This window comes from Desmodus rotundus, chromosome 2 (genome assembly GCF_022682495.2).
Source record: "Desmodus rotundus isolate HL8 chromosome 2, HLdesRot8A.1, whole genome shotgun sequence".
In the NCBI taxonomy this organism is placed as follows: Eukaryota; Metazoa; Chordata; class Mammalia; order Chiroptera; family Phyllostomidae; genus Desmodus; species Desmodus rotundus.
Window position 1 is genome coordinate 207,346,477 of NC_071388.1, and position 22,987 is coordinate 207,369,463.

At 56.5% G+C, this 22,987-nt stretch overlaps 1 protein-coding gene across 23 annotated transcripts in view; it reads left to right on the forward strand.

Annotated features, from left to right (window-relative positions):
* The window catches only part of LRRFIP1 (LRR binding FLII interacting protein 1), a 111,497-nt gene that overhangs the window by 60,600 nt on the left and 27,910 nt on the right, over positions 1–22,987 (forward strand). For 2 of the 23 annotated variants that reach the window (XM_053919274.2, XM_053919259.2), the window contains exons 4-11: positions 381–428; positions 1,424–1,468; positions 2,129–2,284; positions 3,469–3,507; positions 7,171–7,230; positions 9,546–9,608; positions 14,449–14,514; positions 18,484–18,561. The exons of 5 other annotated variants lie outside the window; for them this stretch is intronic. In XM_053919274.2, the coding sequence (XP_053775249.1) occupies positions 381–428; positions 1,424–1,468; positions 2,129–2,284; positions 3,469–3,507; positions 7,171–7,230; positions 9,546–9,608; positions 14,449–14,514; positions 18,484–18,561 (555 nt within the window). Of the gene's footprint in view, positions 1–380; positions 429–1,423; positions 1,469–2,128; positions 2,285–3,468; positions 3,508–7,170; positions 7,231–9,545; positions 9,609–14,448; positions 14,515–18,483; positions 18,562–21,500; positions 21,752–22,987 lie in introns of those variants that run through there. 16 more of the 23 variants (XM_053919276.2, XM_053919275.1, XM_053919269.2 and 13 more) reach the window with 14 other exon arrangements.

Sequence of the window (22,987 nt, forward strand, 5' to 3'; positions counted from 1 at the left end):
CGGGGCGGTCACAGTGGCCCCCTTTCCACCAGGTTTGCTCATTCCTGGGTGGCGACACGGGATTGGCCGTCAGCCGCTGTCCCTCTGAACTGGCACACAGGGCTCAGGGTCCATCCTGGTCTCTAGGGAGCCGCCCCGCCCCCAGCCGTGCTTTGCTCCTGCTCCCTGGGTCTACGGGCGGGTGGGGGGCCACAGGGAGGGTGTGCCCAGGCTCCCGGCGGCGCTGCCTCTGCAGAACCCCACCCTCTGTCACAGCTTTGTCTTGGCGTGTGACCTGCACCGTGTGGCTTGGGCAGCAGCTGGGGAATGCATGTCACAACAGTTCCTCACGCAGTGACCATTTCACTTCTTGCCTAATTTTCTCTTCCTTCTGTCTGTAGAAATACTATGGGTTGGAGACGAAATGGGGAGACATCGAGCAGTGGATGGTAGGCCTCGGATGCGGTTTAAGGAGCTGCACGTTCCCAGTGTGGGGGTCGCACAGAGTAACTGCATCAGGGGCCCCTGTTGCCCCATAACTTAATACCGAGGGCTTTCCGCAGGTCCCTCCAGCGTCCAGCCTGGTGGTTCGCGTCCGTCCAGGCCTGGTCAGAAGGGCCCTGGCCAGGCGTGTGGCCCAGTCTGCTCAGTGCCTACAGTCTCCAGGCCGGCGTTGGTGGGGGGCCTCCGCCCTCTCTGACCTCCTGGGGCAGAGGACTGCCCACTAGGGACACTCGGGCGTGTGTCCCCAGTGAGAGAACTCTCCCATTTCCATCCTGCCTCCCCGGGCTCCAGCTGGAACCCGGAGGTCACAGTTATGCTCTGTCTCCTTCATTCGCCCTTGCAGTCAGCGGGCCGGTTGCCCTCATTCTGACCTTTTCTGCCTTCAATGTCCGCCTGCCCCCAGCTTGCCCGCTAGGCCCACCGAAACCGCTGCCGTTTGGTGCGAAATTCCTTTAGCTTCTTACCACTTCCCAGAACAGCTCCTCTGTCTTCCTGTGTCCGCTGAGAGCTGGCTCACCCCTCATGACACCCTGTCCTCCCGACTCGCCCCAGAGGACGTGGTGCTGTCCACCGTCCCCGTCCCCAAAGGCCATGGCTCCCCCTCATTAAGTCACGCTGCTGGCCGTATTCACCACCCCGTCCTGGTCTCCGGCCTCCTGGACGTCATGACGTGCCTTCAGCACTCGAGAACATGGCCAGTATGGAAGTGTGCTGTTAAATGTCCCCCATACGTACTGATAACACAATGTAAGGGGACGTGAAGTTACTCCCTGACCTCCTGGACGCCTGTCTAAAGTAAGAAAGACACTAGCGTTCTGGGACCGAGAGGCGCACGCTCCCTCTGTCTAGAGAATGATGAACTTCGCCCTTTCCTGCCGGGCTGCCTGGGGCTCCGCGTGTGTCTCTAACCTTCGTGCTGTCTCCTCCTTTGCTCTGGCAGGAAGACAGTGAGCGCTACTCACGCAGACCCAGAAGGAACACCTCGGTTAGTACTGCGTCCGTGCGCTCCTCAGGCCCTTAGATGGGAGCCTAACCTGTGTTTTTAGTGGCTGAGATACATGTACACATGTATTTTATATATGATTACACGTGTGTATACCTCAGTGATGTTTATTAAAGAAACTAAAGCTCCTATTATTACCTAAATGAAAACTATGAACTCAGCTTGTAGCATTTGGACCTAGTCTGGGGGAGGGGAGAATGTTTGAGAAACTGCCGAGTAATGATATATTCACGACAGTTTGGGAGCGTTTTTGCTACCAAAGCCCCCTGAATACTTCACAGAGTAAATGCACAGGGTAATGTGATACACGCAAAAACGTGTTTTCCTTAAACCTTCCTAAAGTGCTCATAATTACCTTTGGGAAAATGTGTGCTTTGGGAAGTGAAGTGATATCCAGTGAAGTCAGTAGCCGCACTTTAAAGAAACTAACGTAAAGCCGTGTTAGCCCGAAACAGCCCTCGGGAAACAGAGGTGCCCAAGCGAAGCCCGAGTAGGTGAGGACCTGGGCTGGGTACGCTGGGCGCCTGGAGGCTGCCTGGGGGGCCCCTGCTGTGGGGTGTCAGCCGCCCCCGGCCCCCCACCAGCGCGGTTTCTCTGTGTCCCACCGCGGCATCACGCCCATCTCGTCCTTTCTCTCGCTAGGCTTCCGACGAAGATGAGCGCCTGTCCGTGGGCAGCCGTGGGAGCCTGAGGGTCAGTGCCCGGGCGACCGAGTCCGCCGCATGGGTCAGTGTGTGTCCGGGGCCCTCGCTTGTTGCTCCCTGTGCCCTTGGCGTCAGTGTTGAACCGCCAAGACGTGTATGTAAAACCTACTCAGGAGGTGGACGGAGCGGGGAGGGCATGTGGGGACATCTGCAAGAGTGCCAACAACAAAAAACAAATTTTAATGGAAAAAAAAATCTAGGGTGGGAAGTGGGGGTGGGGGGGTGGGGGGAGTGGTGGCAGGAAAATAGAGACAATGGTACTTGAACAACAATAAAAAAAGAAAAGAAAAATCTACTTTGGTGGTGGGATGGCCCCTTGTCGCTTTGGGGACAGTCCTGGGAGGCACAGGCAGCACCTCTGTGGCATCTTTCTCCAGGAGAGGGGGCCACTGTGTTTTTACACGTCTGCCCCGGACAGGACGGCCACCCCTTTGCCGGTCAGGTCCATCTGCACGCCCACTCCCCAGCACCCCGGGGTCGTTCGCTCCGAGCCGGAGCGAGTCTTACTCAGCGGTGTTGCTGCGGAGCGCCTCGCCGGCGTGCGGGCTGCCTGGCAGGAGCCGGGGCGGCGGGTCCCCGGGGCTGTGTCTGCTCTCCTTCAGGGGATGCCCCTTATGTCAGCTGGATGAAACTTCTCCATCACGGCTGCTTAGTGGCTGATAAACACAAAAACCTGTTTTCCTTAAACTTTCCGAAAGGGTTCATGATTACATTTGAAAGCTATCGCCTGCTTTGGGAAGTGAAGTGGGGAAGCGGTGTTTTTAAGCCGGCCCATTGACCTGCACTGTCAGGCTAGCTCACCTGCGGGTTAAAGTTGCATCCCGGCTGGGAAATAGTCAGGTCTCGGAGCCGCCGCCAGGCCCGAGTGGAAGGCTTGTCTTTGATCACCAGGACGTGACACCTGGATGTCACTCGCAGACTTCTGTGGGCTCCAGGTATGCCTGTAACTCTGCCGTGTAGAGCAGTCGTTATGCCGAGGTGCCACAGGGTTGTCGTCCTTGTCCCTGCAGCAGCCAGGGCGGACTTTAGAGGAGGAAATGAAGTTGCTCTGACCGCTTCAGATTCAGGGATTCCAGCAGCATTTGCCGAGAGCGTCCTAGTCCACGTTGAGGCTCCTTTTGCAAATGCACGTGCGGTCCTAGAGGTCACGAGAAAGTTGACGTGGTGCTAAGCTGTTCAGGATTGCCTGCCCTGTGGTGTTGCTCTGCCTCACTTCGTGTTTTAACTGGCTGTGGCCTCTCTTTTCTGTCCTCCCCCTGGTCCGTCCCGCTCCGACAGCCACAGCCCGACTTGGAGTCCGGGGGACCCTACGCCTGGGTGAGACAGTTGCATGATTTGCTGTGTGACCCCAGCGGTGTCGTGTGACAGATATTAACCGGTGTCACCCCACTAATCTCATGCGTGTTTGTCTAAAACACCAAGTGCATCTTTGTCAGAAAAGATATACACGCCACCCACCAGTCGCCACCTGGGGACCACAAGCCAGAGGCAGATACCCCTACAGTTCCTTTAAAACATTAAATTTAAAGTCACTTCATTTGCTGAAAAAATCCACTGTTTTCTAATCCACTTCCATTCAAATTAACGTCGGACCAGGCTCCTTTGCCTGAAAGGTCCCAGTTCCAGCAACAAAACGAAGGCTTTCCGTTCGAAGTGGAAGTTGTTCCCTCACACCTACCCAGGAGAGTGGTTGTGCTTTCTGAGGCCCGCGAGCGCAACCCACAGGAAGGAAGGTCTCGTCTCCGCAGGAAGCGCACTGGGCACGGTGCGGTGCCGAAGCTGTGGGAGCAGCTCACACCCTTCACTTTCAGAGCTCTTCTCAGACTGTGCCCCGCCCTATGCATTCTCGTACACCTCACAGTTCTTTACCAAATTCCTGGTTTAAAAGCACTTACCTTTAAGGTGACAATCAGTGCCATCCACTTGCCCCTGAGCCTCCCGGTGGGGCTGCTCAGCTCCGTGGAGGAGACTGGAGGTCCAGCCCGGCCGTGGCTCAGCCACCAGAATGAGGGGGCCGCTGTGGCACTGGACGAGCAGGGGCACGTCAGAGCTGCAGAAAGTGCTCTTCCCAATGACACTGGCAGGCGAGAGCATTTCTGTGACAATGCCGTGGCCGCTTTTCCATTTTTTAGGTCATTAAGTGCGTTAGTGACACCTTTCTGGGTGTGCGGCCTTTTTATTTCCAACGGAAAGCGAGCCGCACTCAGGGCCAGCCGGTCCCCGGTGCAGTGGGCTACTGCTGCATGGGTTGGCGACAGGCAGGAGCAACTTTGGGGTTCGCTTTTCTTTCCCGCTTTCGTTCCGCCTCGGTGAAGGGCGGCAGGTGTTGCACGTGAGGGTTTCGTGTTGTGTCCTCCCTTTGTTCCCCGTCTCTCACGCCCCTGAAGAAAACCATCCTCACATGGTTAATCAGAAAAGCTAGCGACCAACTCCTGCGTGGCCACATGTGAGGTTGGTGGACGCGTTGAGAGCCCTGACCCACCGGTCACGCACCACTCCCCGTGAGGATGGGTGGTTCGGGTGGGGCGTTAATCCTTGCATCGGATTTTTCCTCTTGTAGCAAACGTGAGTCTGTGAGTCTGTTGTCCTCTCTGATGCTAGCTGCCCCACGTCCCGTGGGTGAGACTCCCCATGGGGCTTGTTAAAATGCAGATCCCAGGCCTCCGGGTGATTTCCCAGGTCAGGGCCCAGAGTGCTGAGGAGCAGGCCAGGTGACGGCGATGTGGTGGACGGCACAGCAGGGAGCGGGGAAAGCGTTCCGTAGGAAAAGCTGGTGGAACAGCAGAGACTTCGGATGAAGTTGGCCCGGGGTCTTTGGGCTTTCTATCCTTGTGTTACCGTTAATTCTCACCTCTCCCGACCCTATTATGGCACAGGAAGCAGTCCCACCCACCTCCACACGACTCCCAGAACCACCTGAGAGCAGAACACTGGTGGCTTCTTCAAGGAGGCCAAAGAACTTTTCACTGTAGATGTTAACACCCAGTAGGTTTGGGAAATGTCCCAGGAAGGTGCTCCTCATGACCAACTTCTGCTCCAATGCAGAGGGGTGCATGCTCCCTGACGCCTTCGAAGGCAGAGTCTCCCAGTGTCTTCATGGAAGGCCAGAGGGAAAGGATGACAAATGGGAGGGGACGCTCCCCAGCCTCCCCCGCCCTCTGCTCCCGGCTGTGGTTCCCGTTGGAGGAGGAGACCAAAAGGAAGGGCTCGTCTAAAGCAGTTCCTGCTTTATTGGCAACACTGGAGATGCAGAGTGTTTATATGGGATCCATTTTTAATTCCTCACTTAGTAAAGTAAAAGTAAAAGTTACCTAAAATGGATCACTGTCAGCCTTCATTGTTATGTTTTTTCCAGAACCTAGTGGGGGTTTTTTAAAGATTTTATTTATTTATTTTTAGAGAGAGGGGAACAGAGGGAGAGAAACATCAATGTGTGGTTGCCTCTCGAGCACCCCCTACTGGGGACCTGGCCCAAAACCGAGGCATGTGCCCTGACTGGGAATCAAACCAGTGACCCTTTGGCTCACAGATTAGCGTGCAATCCACCGAGCCACACCAGCCAGGATCAGAAGCTAGTTATTAAACAGATACCAAGAGAATAAGGTCAAGGTCTGAAATACGGAAGTCAGTGACACTCATTTCCATATCAAATAATCTTGTTGGTCAAGAGAAGAAATCAGACCATTAGACTGAGGAAAATTCCTGACAATCTCTAAACAATTTTTTCTGCTAAATTTGCTTCAGAAACGTTTTAAAATTTCTCCTAGAGTTTTCCAATTGAATGCTGAGAGATTTCTCCACACTCTATTTTACTTTAGAAACTTCAAGTTGGGTTTTGTGGGGGGGGGGGTTAGTTGTAGCAAAAGTAAATACAGACTTTTAATAGTCCAGATCTCATGAGCCTGGATTTATACTCTGGAAATTCATTTATTGATTCTATACTAATGTCATGGCCACAAAATATGTGCTGAGCGTCCCCTCCCCATTTCAGTCAGGGCCGGTCCCCCGGTGGCCTTGGGAAGTACAGGATACTGTGCACGTCCGCACGGCCCAGACGGGCAGGGCCCCGGGGTTCAGTAACCCAAGGGCCCGTACCGGGGCTTCTGCTGGGAACCTGGACTCTGTCCACGAGCCTGGCATCTCCTTCCCTTCCCACCAGTGGTGTGGCCCGCCCCTCCTTCTTCTGCCACTAGGCGGGTGTGTCTTTGTCGAGGGACCTCTGCTCCGCAGCAGAAACCCCCTTAGGGATGAACGAGAGCTGCTTAGAAGCCCCGAAGCACGGGGCTGGGGGAACTTGGGCCGGGGGTGGAGAGAAGAGACAGGCATGTACACAACGCGATCTTTCTCTTGTTTCTTACTGGAAGACGAATTGTGAAATAAGTCCTCAGATTTCATTTTGAAAGAAAAAAAAAGTAGGAAGACTGGACGAATGAAAAACTAACGTGGAGGACGGACGTAAACCACTATTCTTCCCGATGCGCTTTTACGTTTAATTGTGGATTGACCAGAAGCTGCGTCTGAACTTTGTGAACACAGCCTCCTCGTGGGCCACGCGTGTGGAGGACTTGCCCGAGTGAGGCCTGACAGCTGACTGGCTCCGGCCGAACCTCCACCCCACTGCCCAGGAGCCAGCCTCCTCCCAAGCTGGGATTTTCACAGCACAGCCGAACAGCTGGAAACGAGAAGAAACTGCCAGAAAGCAACTACCCCCAGGCCCTCGGCTGCCTGCATAGGAGTTGCCCTGTAGCTATTTACAGGTGGCCCCGAGGGGACTCCCCTGAGCTGCAGAGGGGCGGGTGGAAGGCAGGAGGTGTTCAGGGCTGTGCTAGGCATCCGGTTCTCCTGGGCTCTCCTTCACCCGCTCCGCTCGGAAAGCTCGGTTTGTGCCTGGCTCGTTCCCCCTGCCGATGTGCAGCTGTCTGTACACTGTCCCCTCTCGCACGCTGATGTCACGTTTTCTTCTTTTCTTCCTTGAAACAGACGAATGGTTATGATGGAGACTTGTATGGATCGCAGTCCCTGAGCAGAAGATCTGGCAGGGTCAGTATCGTCGGTGTGCATGCCTGGAACCCGGACAGGGTGCGGCCGAGCTTTCTGAAAAGATGGCGCATTGTGGCCGCTTTGTCTTTGCTGTGTTGTGGTGGGTCTTGTTCCACCCCCCGCCCCAGTGCATGACAGAATGAAAGCTACCGTTTTTCAGTAAGCTTCTTAGAATATGAGTCCTCTGACATTCTAAGTGTCAGTGTAAGAGATTCATCTTCATCCAAATCTCTAAATTTAAAAGATGTGGAATTACAGATCAGCTCCTCCGTTATTTTACCGCCCTGGGTGTGTGTGTGGGTGGTGTGTGCGTCCTGTTGGAATTCGACGTGGCCAGTCTTGCGGCCCTGGTCTGCGATCTTGAAGATAGCAGAGCCTGTGTGTTCTGGACCTGGGGGTTGGAATGCTCACGGGCAGCGGCGGGAGGCAGAAGGGGGCCGGCCGCGTGGTTCTCTCCCGGGGAGGGGGGTGTGGAGGGTTTATCCAGGAGGGCTCCGTGGATTTCAAAAGGTTAAACTGGATACACTTTTCAGTTGCAAGGCCTGCCGCAGATGTGTTCTACATTAAGTTGCTAGACTCTCCCCGCACTTCCCATTGCTTCACCTTTCTGTAGTGATACATTTTACTAGCTGTGCAAAATACTATTTCTTTAAATGTATCTCAGTTGTATTAAGACATCTCATCCATACAATAAATTATATGTTCAGGTTTCAAAGGGGGGCGCCAGCCCCACCCTTGCTTCCTGAGAGCTGATAGGTCCCCCCTCCCCCCCCATGAGGGATCGCATACGCTCTGTTTCATAACAATCCTCCCCCACCCCGTTTGCAGCTCTGTCCTCCTGCTCGGCCGCTCTTTGTGTGGCTGTGCTGTGGACTTCCTCCAGTCTGTCCCGTGTTTCCCTGAGTGTCCGGCCACAGAGCAGGTGGCTCGCCCTCGTGCCCCGCAGCCTGTGTCGTGCGGGCTGTCGGGACGAGAGCCGCCAGGTGTTCTGATGGCCCCACGGACTGCTCCTCGGGGTCGTACTGGCTGGTTGGCGACTTCCCCCCCTCAGCGCATCCTTCCTCTGTAACTGAGCACGAAGCTCCGTGGCCCGGAGCTGGAAATCACTGCAGACGGGCTTTCGTGCAGCTTTCACCCAACACTGCATTCTTCTCTAGAATTCTGCCTCAAACGTGGAGCTGTCACCTTTGTGAGAGATCAGGGTGTCTCCAGGCTCTGGGGCCTACATGTAGCCGTATATTTTATTGTTTATCGCTTTTATTTTTGAGTAAAATTTTTTACTGTATTTTTTCCACTACCATTTACCCCCTTACACCTTTTTCCACCTACAGCTCTATGTTAATCTTTGATTTTTACATTAAACCAGTAACAGTGTGCTTTATGATTTATTAAGATTTAAGTCATGCCCTGAGAAATACACGAGACCTTGATTGTAAAACTGTTCACCACAGAGTAAAATTGGACGTGAATTTGATTTCATAAATAATCAAAGAAGCACGATGATCGAAGAACCAAATCACCCACAGCTCAGGCAGTGGCGTGTGTGGGCAGTCCCCCCAGCAGGACACCCTGAGGATGAGTTAGAGAAAGGCTGGGTGGGGCTGGGAAGCCTTCTCGGCACAGGGAGGACCTGCCGTGGGGGGAGTGAAATGCCCAGGCAGAAGGCAAGCGTTTGCAGGTATCGTCCGCTCTGCAAGGGGGCCCACTCTGCACAGGAGGGCCGCTCGCTTGTCTGGATCCCCGCCTCGCGGCCTCGTCTGCCCGTCCAGATTCTGGGCTGGATCTGAGCTTTTTGGAGTATATACCCAAGACACCACGAAGACAGCCGCAGGGCCGTCACTTTCTGTGGACAGTGGTCCTCAGCTGGAGGGGACGGCTCTCTCAGGCCCCCCGCCTGCGCGGGGCTCAGGGCCAGGTGGCAGCCCTCAGGTGTACTGGCCTGGAGGGAGATGGGAGATTTTGCCACAGATGGAGTTTTAGTTAGCTGAGAGGGCAAGGGATACCGAATCCAGACTGGGAGGCGATAGTCCGTCCCTTGTAAACTTCGTAAGAGACACTAGAGATGGGAAATTGTGAAAACGGTCGCAGTTCAACCACACGACTCTCGGAGACGTGGACGCCGGAACGTGAGACGCAGCTGCAACCACGGGTTGCTTAGAATCTCTGCAGCGCAGACTCTCGATCCTTCCTGTTCCCGAGGGCTGATGCAGTGTGGCTGTGTCCTCTGTACTGTGTGTTCGCCTTGGCCCGGGACAGGTGGGCTTTGGGGACAGACCGGAGTGCGCGCCACTTACAATGTCTTCTTTGGTGCCCAGAATTCCAGCTACGGCGGTGACGGCAGGTCCTCCACTTTGCCCTCATCCAGAGAGGAAAAGCTGGTTGGTTTCCCTTTAAATCTTTCCCACCCGCCCCTCAGAAACGGCAGGTTGGCAGCATGCGGCCTTGCGTGTGTGCACGTGAGTTCAGCTCTTTCCGCTTTTGATGCCCGTGTTACAAACTTCCCTTGGACGGATGGCAGAGTCCGTTCCGGAGCACTGTGGGCGCGCTGCATCTGACTCTGACTTACCCACGGTCCTTCTGAGTCCACATTCAGCTGTCGGACAACGAATTACGGAATGCAGCTCGGTGCAGTGACGGGAAGTGTTTACGTGGCTATGTTGCAGTTAGAATTAATCAGAAGAAAAAATGTATAAGCAAGCCTTGATGATCTTTCCTTGAAAGTCCCTGAAAACAGAATTACTTTGTAAGGTGCACGCAAACTTGGAGCCAGTTTCTCAGGGAGACTAGAACTTGGAATGGAAGTCAAGTCCCAATCCACACGTCTACACGTCAGTTCCTCCCCATTGTCAAGGGTGCGCCTCCGTTTGGAAAGGCATATATTGCTCAATTCTTTAAGAGCCTGGAGAGGTAAGGCTTGTTTTCCCAGGTAAGGTTCATGTTCACAGCGAACAGGTAAGATCAGGTAGGAGGAAGGTCACTGACAGCCGAGTTTCCTTCTGGAACAGAGGACACACCTGCCTGCCAGGTGCACCTGTGCCACAGTAAACAAGGTGACAGGGACAAACTTGTCTTCAGCAAGTGGCACGCACAAGACCATGCACTCAACTTAAGGTCTAGGAAAATGGGGTGGGCGGAGAAAGAACACGTGGAAAGTGACCAGGGGGACCCATAGGGGTCTGTCTCCTCACCTCTACCAGGCCTGGTCCCCCCCACTTCCTGCTTCTACTTGCGGGGGCAGCAGGCGGTGGGTCCAGACACTGCTGGCAGCTCCCTCACCCCCGGCAGTGTGCTCAGCCCCTCTCCAGATGCCCACCGCCCATGCCCACCGCGGCCGGGCGGGATCCGCACTCCAGCCTCGCTGCCGGTTCTGGCCCTTGCTTCCCCCAGCAGGTGAGCTTTGAGTGACTGTAAGTAAGGCCAGCTCCAAGCCACAAAATATGGGTGGGTATGAGCAGCTTGAATTTGGGGGATATTGTGTATATTTTCTTAATTCCAGGGAACTGTTGCTATTGCAAAGAGCACTTTCTCCTTCAGAGGACTTCTTCCTCCTCCCTTTCCACATGGAGACACTGGTTCTCCAGTGGAAGAGGGTGGGGGAGACCCAGTGCCCCAGTGAATTAGTCACCAAAGCTCAGCACTGGAATTCATTTAAGAGAAATAACCCACATCTGAAGTGTCAAAGTCAAAATTCTCGTCAGAACTTCCCCCGGGCCACCTGTCCCCACGCCGCACTGCCCGGCCTGTTTCACTCGCCCGCCCGCAGAATCTTCCCGGGACCCTTGTGCGCTGCAGACACCAGTCTGCTCCTGCGCAGGTGCCTCTGCTGGTCTGCTTCCACTGAAATCTGATCACCGCAAGGTGTCCCTGTAGCACATAGAGGTGACGCAGTGACACTGCACGAAGACCCTCTCCAGGCTTTCAGATGCGTCAGACACAAATCCTGGACTGGACCGCACGGTGTCAGAGGCGCTGTGGGCGCTTTCTCCCACGTGGCCACGCAGGCCTCCGGGCTGTCAACACAGCCCCTGGAACAGTCGCAATATTTGTGTTAGACCTTAGGAAGCATCTCCCTGTCCACCCCAGAATTCCACCTGCCTGCTCCTCGGGTCCTTTTGGTGTCACTTATTCGAGGCATAGGAGTGACAGGCACAAACCATGGGACCTTCAAGGGGTGGGGGAACATCTCGAGGTGCCACCCAGTTCCCTGAATGGAACCACTTTACCTTCAGGAACGGTTCTTGTTCTCATATGATTAGTGGAATATTGCCGACATAGAAGCCTGGGCAACACAATTTATTGGAGGAGATCACTAAGTTACAGAGGAGTACTCCCTGGAGATACCGTAGAGACCCTCGGTCTCAGAATTATCCCGGATTTGTGGTGTCTGCTGTGCGCTGTGCGCCCCGGCTTCACACGACTCCCTAGGGGCCAAGCCGAGCACCGTCTCCGGTGCAGTACCCCACTGGGTAAAGTAGAGGCCGCTGCCTCCGCAGAGCCTTGGTTTTGAGCTTCTCCCACCAAACTTTAAAAATCTGACCTCGAAGGACAAAGACGTCCAAACCCCCCACGGTCTCGCATCCAGTTGAGAAGAACGAAACTGGGTTTTGCCTGTGTGTGGATTCACGAGCCCTGACTCGGTTCTGCCGCCCCCGCAGTTTCGTCCCTCAACGGGACCATCGCGATTTCCCCCTGATGCTGCTGCGTTCTCCTGCCTCTGCACCTACATGCCTGTTGCTGGTTTTGTTGTGAAAAGTGGTTTTGTGTGAATTTACAATGCCATGTGCCTTTGAGATGAAACAGCCGCGGTCCCCTCCTGCCGGTGTTCTCCGGAGCCCGGGACTGTCCTGCTCTGACCCCGGCCTTGCCCCGTCTGCCCAGAGCGGAGACCGGGTCTGCCTCCCCCCCTGTCACGCCCCTTCTTCTCCCTTCTCTTCCACGAGCGTCACCTGCATTGCAGAGCGCGTGTGCGGACTCCTCACCCTCCTCCACGTGAAGTCCAAAGAGCCGAGCCCCGCCAGGGTTTTAATTGGCTTGATAAACTTCCTAAGTAAGGCTTTTCTCCGCCTTTAAAAACACTGTCGAACATAACTGAAGACCTTATATAGAAAAAAGGAACTTAGGGAAAAGGGGACCCTAGTCAATGCGTATTTTCTAAAGCTCTGGCCCCCAAAATTGGTCTCTTGGGTCTCTCCTCCTCTTCCAGCAATTGTTCCCCATTTGGGGTTTCATTTGTTTTTTAAAAATATTTTTCTCTTGTCATTGTGTCCAGGAAGCAATTTGGGAGGCTTTTGCGCCTCATTGGACTCCCGGATCGCGGAGGCGTGGCGAGGCGGGCCTGCTGCTCTGGCTCGCTCTCCCCTCGCTTCCTGTTTGTGCTGGGCGGCTCCGGGCACCCAGTCTGGTTCTCACACAAGGAAACCCGGGTCAGAGCTCTAAGTACGGACCACGTGGTGGAGGCTGAATTGTCCTCTCCTTGCATTGTCCTCTCCCTCGCGTCGCTGAGTGATTCATCCGCGGTCGTGCGCCTTCCAGGACTGGCCCCCGGGGGCCCTGTGCTGTGGGCCTGCCACGGCCATGGCCTGGAAATGAGTCACGGTGCTATTCATGGCAGAGCTCAGTGGCGGCCGCCCCAACCTTTAGGTGCCAGCACGTCCCAGTGCGTGCGGGCGCGAGCCGGCCCCGGGCTGGCACCTGGGTGGAAAGGAGCGCGCTCCCGCCCCCTCCGGCTGGCAGTCTGTGGATTAACGCCGGTCCAGTTGCTCTTGGTCCTGTTGTTTAGCTTGACACCTTCTGTGCAGCCCCTCGCCTCCTCTTCCAGGAATGCCTGGAAAAAAATGGCTAACAAAGAGTCACGTGTCAAAGATTCCGGGGAAGGCTACTGTTTTAAAGTTAAATCTCGTGTTTATCTTACGCGTAAACTCGCGTTTGCATCCACTTGCGTTTGGACTGGCTGAAAGCATGCACTTTGCCCTTGGCTGCCTTGCTAACTGAAAGCATGGAGATCACGCCGACCGTGATTTGTTGCCGGGTTTTTTCAAGGCTTTTAAAAACTTCCGTTTCCTTCCGTCCTCCAGCCCTCCTATCTGCACAGCGCTGCCGGGCCGTCGTCGGGGAGCTCCTGGGTGCGTGCGCTCCCCACCCCATCCGTGCGCCAGGGCCTCCGCCCCGCCCCACTCCCTTTGCGCACCACACGTGCGCGCCCCACCCGCGCACCTGCTGTCTTGGGTTGAATTCCCCGAGGTGGGGCTTGCACGTGCGTGGTGCCTGTCCGTCCCCTTTGGCCAGCTAACAATGACCGTCACCCCGCTTCAGTCTGCAGGAAGTCAGTATTTGTGTAGAATTATTGGGCAGGGATGGAGCAAGGCGTTTGCCTAAGTCATCGGCAGAAAGAAAGGTGGTTTCTTATTGCTTTGCTGCGAGGTGGACAGGTACCAATCCCCTGTACTGCGTTACTTTGGAAATGTCCACTTCTACATACAAGGGACTTACACCACGCAGGAAACTTAAATATCCAAAGTGGCTACGCTGGATCGTTAGCAACCTGCTGACTTTCCTTCAGATCGTGCGCTTATGAGTTGGATTGGCATGTACCTGGCCTCGCAAACCAGCCGTGTGGGGGAATAGGGGAAATCGGAGGGTCCTCGGCACGGGCTGGGCAAAGGCTGACACGGCCGCTCGGGGTCGTAAACTCCTGTTCTCCCTCAGAGGTTAATTACGTAGGGTTTTCAAGCTAATCAGCTATTCCGTTTGCCAGCTTATGATTTTTAAAGAATTACAAAAATCGAACTGTAACTGGCACCCTTTTTCATCCCAGAGCCACTTCCCGTTAGAGCCATTTCCTAAACGCCAGGTATGAGGGTGCCGTGACGGCGTCCAGGCCATTGGAGTGATCTGCTCTTATTAAATCTGGATTAACACATCGTCCCTTAGCCAGGCGTCTTTTTCAGAGTAACAGATTTAAAGAGTCGCTTGGCCCTTATATCGCATGCGGGTGACAGCAACCACGCCGTGTGTCCCTTAGGTGTCACACCTCCCCACCCTGCTGCCTGGCACTGGGCCTGTTGTGGAGGTGGCTGGGGGCCCTCCCTGCACGTCCCCCATCTCGGTGTTTTGGGGGCATGTCCCTGGCACCTGTCCGTCTTCCTTAGCCTGTGTGTCAGTCTGTTCTGGGTGCTGGGGGAGGAGGGCGCCCGGTCTGACAATCTGTTTCACTCGCAGGCATCTGGGTGGGATGACAGCAGCCTCGGCGGGGCTCGGCGGGGAAGTGTCTGTGGCTCGCAGGCGGTAAGGCCCTGTCTGTGTCCCTGGACTTTTCTCCCGTCTGCTGCATGGCCTGGGTTGGCTCGCTCGGCACCGTCCCCGCTGCAAGAGAGCACTGGCCTGAGCGAAGGGTCGGGCGGGGACGATGTGACTCACGATGCCCGTGGTTGTTAGTTGAACGTCCTCACTCGTCAGTTTCCGTGGCCCTCAAAGGGGGAGACTAACCTTGTTTGAGCTTCCTCCGCTCCTTCCCTGCCACACGCTGGCAGCACTTATGTAGTGAAGGGGCCACCTTAAAACAGCAACGGAGGTGGGGTGGGGGGCGGATTGGACAGGCCCCAAATTATTTTCACCTCCGGGTAACTGATGAAGATGAACAAATTCAAAGACCCAGAACGTGGTTGTTTCCTATTTTTTTGTCTTTCGTCTTCCCACCTCTTCAGAGGATTGGAAACGGTATCACAATAAAGGCTTGGTGATCGTGCAGGAAGTACTTGTTGAATGAGAAAGCAGGGTGCGTGCATGGCAGAAGGAGGCAGGTAGAGAACCGATCCGTCCGCAGAAGCGCGCAAGCTAACGGGACGGCCCTGAGGACCAGCTGCAGCAGCATCAGCCCGGTCCGCCCTCCCCTGCGGTCAGTGCGCCCGCACCCACGGCGCCCCCACGAGGCCTGCAAGGACCCGCGAGCAGGAGAATTGCTTGCTGAGAAACACTCGGAAGTGTTTTCCTAATTTTGCTTTCGAAAATGACTGGCTACATCATAGATTAGCCAAGTAATCCAATGTCATGACTTTTTAAAATTTCTGCAGTCATCATCATGAATACTCAGGGCTCCTGACAGAGGAACCGGTCTCACCTGCAGCTTTCTCCGGGATGTAATTTTTATGAGTATCGTATCTAATAACTCATTGACACAGCATTAGTTCTCACTGACATCTGATTAAACGTTGATCAATTTTATATTGTGCAGCATTTCTCCTGGCGTGCAGCCTGTGTGTTGAATCTTCTTCGCAGCTCTCAGATATTCCTGTAGGCCGTTAAAAAGTTCGTGAACCTAATGGAGGAAATGCCATATTTGCCATGTATAATGCACACTTTTTGCCCAAACTTTTGAGGGAAAAATAAGGATGCACATTACACACGGGTGTAATGATTACATACCATGGGTATAACAATCCCGTGTATAATGTGCATAGAAACGTGGGAGCGTGTTTCTATACACGGCAAAATACGGTAGCTCTCACTTCTGTGTGATGGGTAAATGCAACGAAGATTTTCTTTGATTAGAAGAGAGACAGCCTGCTGGCTCTTCAAGAGCATGGAGCTTCCCCGGCACTAAGTTTTCAGGTGCCCGAGGTTGAACTTCTGAAGACTGCAGGGGGTGTGTCCCAGAGGTTCCCTTTAAACGCCACCTCGGTAGCTGGACCTTCCTGGAGCGGCTGGGCTCAGCCTGCAGAGCACGGCCCCTGGTGTGGCTGACCGCTCTCCGTGCAGCCGCTGCTTCTGCGTTTCCCGCCTCCGTGGGACTCGCCCAGGAGGACAGCTTCAGCAGAGTGCAGGAAACGAGAAGTGTCGTCCTGGTAGCACAAATTCCTAAAATACGGCCGCACGTCCCTGGTATCCAGCCGTGCCGGTGAAATAAAAGAATAAGAAGAAATTCTTCCTCCGCCTCATGGTGTGCTCCCCCACCAAAGGAGCTCAGCGGGCGTATGCTGACTTCAACTGGGCAACGTGAACCCTGGGGCGTGGTCAGCACCGTCCTGACCGCCATGCAGCAGGCCCACAGGGAGGCAGGGTCAGCGAGCTCCCGCCCCCACCCTCAGGGTCACTCTGCAGCAGACAGCCAGGCCCCCACGTTCAGGAAGGGGACTTGGGGGAAGAGCTTCCCCAGGCTCTCCCTCCGCCCAGCGAGTGGCTGTGCCCACTGATGTGTGCATGCACGGTGTGAGCCAGTGGGGGTGTCCACCCTGTCCTGAGCCCCGAGAGCTGCGACCTCAGAGCCCGGACTGACCCCGGCCTGCATGAGACAGTCGTGATCTCAGAACACCTTGCTGCCTCCGTTCTCCCGGGAAGTTAGCCTCCCCCACACTCTGTGTTTACGGTTAAATGACTCCATCACAATTAAATGATTAAATGAACCCGTAGGACTCGTTTTCAAAAGTATAGCTGTTTTGCCTGAAAACCTTTCTATCCAACACCTTCCTTGCTGTTACTGAGCTGTGTTCGTTCTGCAGAACCTCGTGGCGTTTCGATGTGCTGGGCAGGGGCCGTTGCCGCCTTCTGATCGGGAGCCACGGAAGATGTCTCTAGCAGCAAAGTGAACCACGGGGAAAGCCCCCCGCATGCTCTCCTGTGCGGTCCTCGGTGCCTCTGTGTGGTCGGGGTCCTTAATTCCATGTCACAGGTGACAGGCTGACTCACTGACACCATGGTGTCACCGCCATTAACAGACGGAGCCTGGACCAGAACACGGGTCTCTCCAACTTCCCCGAGCGCCCCATGAGCCACGCCGACTCCCAGCCACAAGCAGCTCCCGGGGCGAGCTGTGGGCCATAGCAGTACCGACTGGAAACGTCTTCTGTGCGGCCCGGTCGGGTCGGTGGGTCGGAGGCGGTGTCTGCCTAAGGAGCTGGGGAGACGGGTCGGCAGTGAGCTCCGTTAACACCCTGTCTTACGGCTGCACCCCCTCCCAGGGTGCAAGTGGCAGGGTATGGTAGGAGGCAGGCCTGTCTCCGGAGGAAGGCTCCGCTCTGGTGTCAACAAACCCAAAGGTGAAATTCTTCCGCCTTGAAGTGCGCAGGTCTCGCGTTTTCCTTTCTTTCTCACGACGAGGCTACTAGACGAGGCCAGGGACACTGTGACGGTTCTCGTGTACCCCTGTGGCTGTGGGCCAGACGCACGGTTGTCTGCGCTCCCGAGACAGCGCGGCGCCTGTGAGTGCGCCTGTACCATAGACACTCGTCAGAGGGAGGGTGGGTGTCGGTGGGATGGGTCTGGGGGGCTTACTCGTCCTGACCAAGGCTATTTGTAGTCTAAAATTGACATTTTTCATTCAACAAGTATTTTTTGAGTGCATGCCGTTTGCCAGGCCTCATCTGGTCACTCAGGACTCAAAATACATGCAGACCTCACCCTCAGGGAGCCACCTGCCGGTGGGAGAGCAGGCCGAAGAGGAGGTGGCAGGCTCGAAGGCACTGTGGCCCCTGAAATCTGCAGTAGGGGCGATGCCCACAGGCGCCCCGGGCGGTGCTGGTGTCGGGAATGCTGCCCGCAGGCTGCTCCCCTGGCCACACCATGCCCGCTGGACGCCTGGGTCTCAGCTGGTGCTGGGACCCTGCCTCCCCTCCCCTCCCCAACCCTGCCTTGCTCAAGAGGAAAGTGAGAATTTTTAAAAAACAAGACAATATGAAATGTGCCTAGGATGAGGACAAACGAGAATACCAAAGTGAAAAGTCGTGGCTTCCAGATAAATCAGTTGCCGCTGTTTTCCTCTCCTGGGAGAGAGATTGTAGTTGGGTGGACGGACAGACCATTACGGGCGCCTGAGAAAGCCATGCCTGATTTTTGCCTGGACCCTAGCTCTTTCTTTGCTTTCACTGGAGAGGTAGTGGAGGAGCAAACGTCTCCTTTGCCCAGCACCTGGCCCGGTCAGGCTCTCCAGGCGCCGTGCTGGGCTGGGAGGCGGCTCCCAGACGGTCCTTTCCGCAACGATGAGGTGGCCTCCTGTGCGCCCCAGCTCAGCGGTGCTTTGTGTCTCTCTCCCTACTAACCCAGCTCTCCGTTCTTCCAGTGTGTCGATGGACGTGTTTTATGCTTCGCAGCCTTCGCTTTCCCAGGGAGGCCCGCGTGCCGTGCTCCCCTCTGTCCTCCTCCGCGCGTGTGGCTGGCCTCTCTGCAGAGGGAGTGCTGGGCGGGGCCTCCTTCCTCCTGCACCTCTGCTAACCCTGTCCCTTTGTCTCTGTCTTCCTGCGGCCCTGCGGGCTGTGCGGGCAGCCCTCGGAGCACAGCGGCCACCTCAGCTCCAGCTCCCGTGCCTCCTCCAGAGCCAGCTCCGCGCGGGCCAGCCCGGTGGTGAGTGAGCCTGCGTCCGCCACCTCTGCTTCCCCTCACCTGTCAGTCCTCTGCCCGCCTCCACAAGTCAGGATGCGGGAGAAGGCAGCAGGGCTGCGCCATCATCTGCGAGGTCTGAGTACCAACACAGGGTGGGGGAGGCGTGCCGCCCTGTTTGGAACGGCCCTGACCCGTGACGCCGGGATTGCCCTGCCGAGCTGCTGAAGGGCCCCGCAGGGGGTTGTGCATGGTGCTGGGAGGGGGGCCTTCCTGGGAGGAGGGGCCTCCGAACAGTGGGTGGTGTGTAGCCAGGTGCGTCGCTTTTATGATTTAAAAATGGGAAGGACTGATGTTCAGTGTTTTGATGGACACACTCTTTGCTACTGGTCCAGGTGGTTTTGAAAACACACTTGGCCTGTCCCGTGCTGGGAAGCACACCCCCGCTCCTTGAGCCTCAGATGCTCCGGGCTGCGTGATACTCCAAGCCCCTGGTGCCATGCAGCAGGGGTGCCCACGTTCTGCCTGGGAGAAGAAGGGGCCCTGCCACCCAGGCCTCACCCGGAGTCTCGTGTTGCGTGTGTTGCCTGGAGTCTGGGGACTGTTAGGCAGTTTCTCCTCATCTGCATAGGAGGCTGCTGCACAGTCTTTGAACAAGAAGGGTCTGCAGGGTGGCTCTGCCCCGAGGACATCCTGGGGGGGGGGGGGGGGGACTGTGTGACCGGAGGGCGTTCAGTGAGCAGGAGCAGGGCCGCATGCGTGCGCTCAGCGGAGGGTGGCCACTCCAGCCAGTGTCGCATCCATGATGAGCCCTGGCTCAGGAGGGCAGAGCTGGGCCACTTCAGGCTGTTGTCTCTGCTCCTCGTCCTGGGGAGGCCTGAGCGCGGTTCTTGGTGACCCGACACCAGCCTGAAGTTTAGGCGCTGCTCTTTGTCTCCGGGGAGAAGCTGGGGAGCTAAGCTCTCCACCCACACAGATGCGCCCACCAGCTGGGGGCTGGTGACTTGTTTGTCCTTTAAACTAGATACAGTGTTTCAAAGCCCTGAGGGTTCCTACCAGATGCAGATGTGGGCTGCGCCTGGAGAAGCAAACCAAGGGATCCCTGGAGACAAGCAAGTGCTGCCGAATCGGGGCGCAGCTTCAGTGCCCACTCCCTGACCATGACGCCGACGCCAAGGCCTAGGCCAGAGCTGGTCATGCCTGGTGTGTTTCTGATGGTGGGGAAATGTTCCTCTCCACTACTTACCCGTTCCGGGTGGAGCGGGGGGTCAGGGGGGAGGGAGAAAACAGAAGGTGGGTCGAGAGGGCAGGTGTCAGACCAGGAGAGCCCCTCTGTGTGAGCTGCAGACACCACCTCTGTGCATGGGTCACCTCCCCGGCCCACCCCCCGCCCTGTCCTGGAGACCAGCCAGGAGGGGACCAGGGGAAGCCTGGTCCGGAGCGCGCTCCACTGGGTGGTGAGTTCACCTATAATGCCGGGCGCTCGCCTCTCCGCAGGAAGAGGGAGACACCCAGCCGTTGGATGTCATGTAACTTCACTTTTTAAAATCTGGGAAGTGGCTCCCCACGGACACTGTGTCCTCAACCAAGGGGAAGTGTCTGTGAGCTCAAATTCCCGCCGGCAACCGGCTCGGCCTGTTTCCTCAGTTTTCACAAGCCAGTGAGCCCTTGGAACTGCTGCGAACAAACACCCTCCACGGGGGCTCACGCCGACCCAGTCCTCAGCAGGCACAGTCCTGCCTCCCTCGTCATCTGGGACGAACAGCGCATTCAAAGTTGGCCGGACAGGGCCGTGGCTGTGCTGCCCGAGACCTGGCCCCGGAGTACAGGGCTCCGTCTGGCTCGGGCGCAGCCCGGAAGCGTAAAACCTGTGAGCGTTCGGTGTTGAGGTTTATTCTCGCGTCGGGATGAAATCACAGAAGGACAGGACTAAAGAGATTGATATCGGACACACGTCGTTATCAGAAGCTTCCAGATTTGCGACAGACGTACTTACATAACCCAGGTTTAGTAGGAGACCAGGAACTGAGAGCGAGGCGTGAGATGTGCCCCAGGGTCTGGGGACAAGAGGCGGGCGGTCTCTGCCCCTGGGGACCTGGCCAAGGCTGAGCCCCCACCCTTGGGAGCTGTGGACGGGGTGGGGGGTGCTGCTTTCCTCCAGCTGTGGTCAGGGGAACAAAGAGAGCAGCAGGTGGGCCCCTGGCAACTCCTAGTCTCTTTAACTCTGAGCTCGTAGCCAAGGGGACTTGTCACCTGCCTTCCCACAGGCCCTCGGTGCCCGGGGCAGACAGGTGCTGACCTAGCTGATTGGCAGTTGCTCACAAACAGGAATCAGTTCGATCCTGTTTCCCCTGAGTCCCTTGCTCACTTAGCAAAGGTCGGCTGACGGTCATGTTGTTGACCCATTGAGGGAGCGAAGGTCAGCGTCCTGCAGACTATGGGACAGGCTGTCCCCAGGCCCCATCGGAGCACCTCCCGGGGCAGGGGGGAGGACTCCAAAGCTGAAGACACCTCTGTGTGTGGTCCTTAAACCGCAGAGATACCTCCGCACCTGGCAGGGCAGCTCCCCAGGGGGTGTGGTCACAGTGGCACTTGGCCATCTCGAGGGCAGGAAGCAGTGAAGTACAGAAGACAGAGCTGAGCTGGCCCTCTCTTCTGCGAGTCCCACGACTCCCCGCCCTCTTTTTGTTTTCTGGGTCCTGGGTGGCTGCACCGTGGGAAGGCGGTGGGTGTTGATGTCTGGGGCTCCCTAGACCCGCGGGGAATGTCAGCAGATGTGTTCGCCCTGTTGATTGCAAAGGAGCCAGGGCCGCCCTGCCCGGGAGGGAGGGGCAGCATTCACAGGCGGCGCCCCCCCCGCCCCCCCCCCCCCCCCCGCAAGGCCCGCGGGGCCAGTGACCCTCCCAGCCTGGCCTCGCAGAGGGCCCCGGAGCAGGGAGCAGGAAGGGAGCAGGGAGTCACCGGGGCCCCATGTCGCGGCTCTCCTTCCTGGTTGGGCCACCGGCCAGGCGCATGAGCTTCCTGAGCTTCACCTGGAAAGAGCGGTCATGAGCCCTGAGGAAACGAAGCAGCACAAGAATTGGGCATCAGCGGGGCTGGAGGCGTGGCCGTGCGCCGCAGCTCGTGGGACATGACCCCTGCCTGGTGATTCGTCAGCACTCTGAATCCAGGGGCTGAATTACAGACGCGAGAGTTCAAGGGCAAGCCACTCAGGGTAATGTCAATATTGCTGGATTTAAAACCAAAAATGTCTGCCCTGATGGTTGACGCCATTGCTGGGTATACCTGAAGGAAGATGGCCCCGAGGATGGGCGTGTTCTGAGCGGTGTTCACTGGGGTCGGTCTGTTTGTCGGGAGGGACGATGCAATGACCTTGTTTCTGTGGTCCCTTTCCCACCGGGGTCTGGGGTTGCCGGCTGGGGGCCGGGGACACCCCGAGGCAAAGCCCTCATTTACCTGGCCCCCGTGCTGGGTCTCGCATGCCCACAGACTGTGTGCTGCCATCAGGGAGGTGGGCGGCCAGGTCGTGGCGGAGACCCCGGATGTGGCCCCTCACCAGACCAGGTCAAGTGAGTCACCTCACAGACAGGACGTTAGGAGGCTGGAGTCAGTGACCCCCTCCGCGTGCTCCTGTAAGCGTCTGTTTTCAAAAGGACAAGCTGCCACGACCGAAAATTTCACAGACGTTTTTTAGAAGTGACCTCTCCAGAAGCTGTGGAGGCTGTCCCCAGGGTGCACTCAGCGGGGACAGAAAGCTGCAGCACGCGTTTCCCACCCCCGTTACCGCGAGGCCGTGGCGCTGACCTAGGTATCCAGGGCGGACGTCTCAGAAAACAAGAGAGATGGACGCAGCAGGCTGCGGGAGGCGTGGCGCTGTTGCCCGCTCAAGGGTGAGGGCCCAGTCCCCTCCGTGGCGGTCCCCACCCTTCGGCACGCGGCGGCCACCGCAGCACTCTTCCGTTTGGTTTCTTTGTGTGTTATTTTCAGAGGTAAAGGGCTGTGCCGTGTGTCAGAATTAACACACCTTCTGGGCTACGTACTTGGCGCTTTGTTTTGGGAACAGCAGGGTGCTTCTGCAAGTGGGTGCCGGTGCCTGCTGGCTGGGCACACTGCCATCTAGTGGGAGTCCAGGGCACTGCAGCGGCTCCAGGGAGCTGGGTCACTTTCCCAGGGGCTCCAGGTACTTGTGTCTCAGGAGGGCGGGCGGACACACCTGTCCCTTGTGGTTCGGACAGCGCACAGAACACACTTACTCCAACGTGCGGAATAGCAATCGGAAACAACCGTTAAGCACGAACTGGCCATCACTTTTCACATTCTGAGTCCATTATGTACGTGAAGCAAAGGTTCCTTAAAAACTGCTTTAAACTTTTTTTAAATCCTCACCTGAGGATATGTTTATTGATTTTTTAGAAAGAGAGGGAGAGAGAAACATCGATCGGTTACCTCC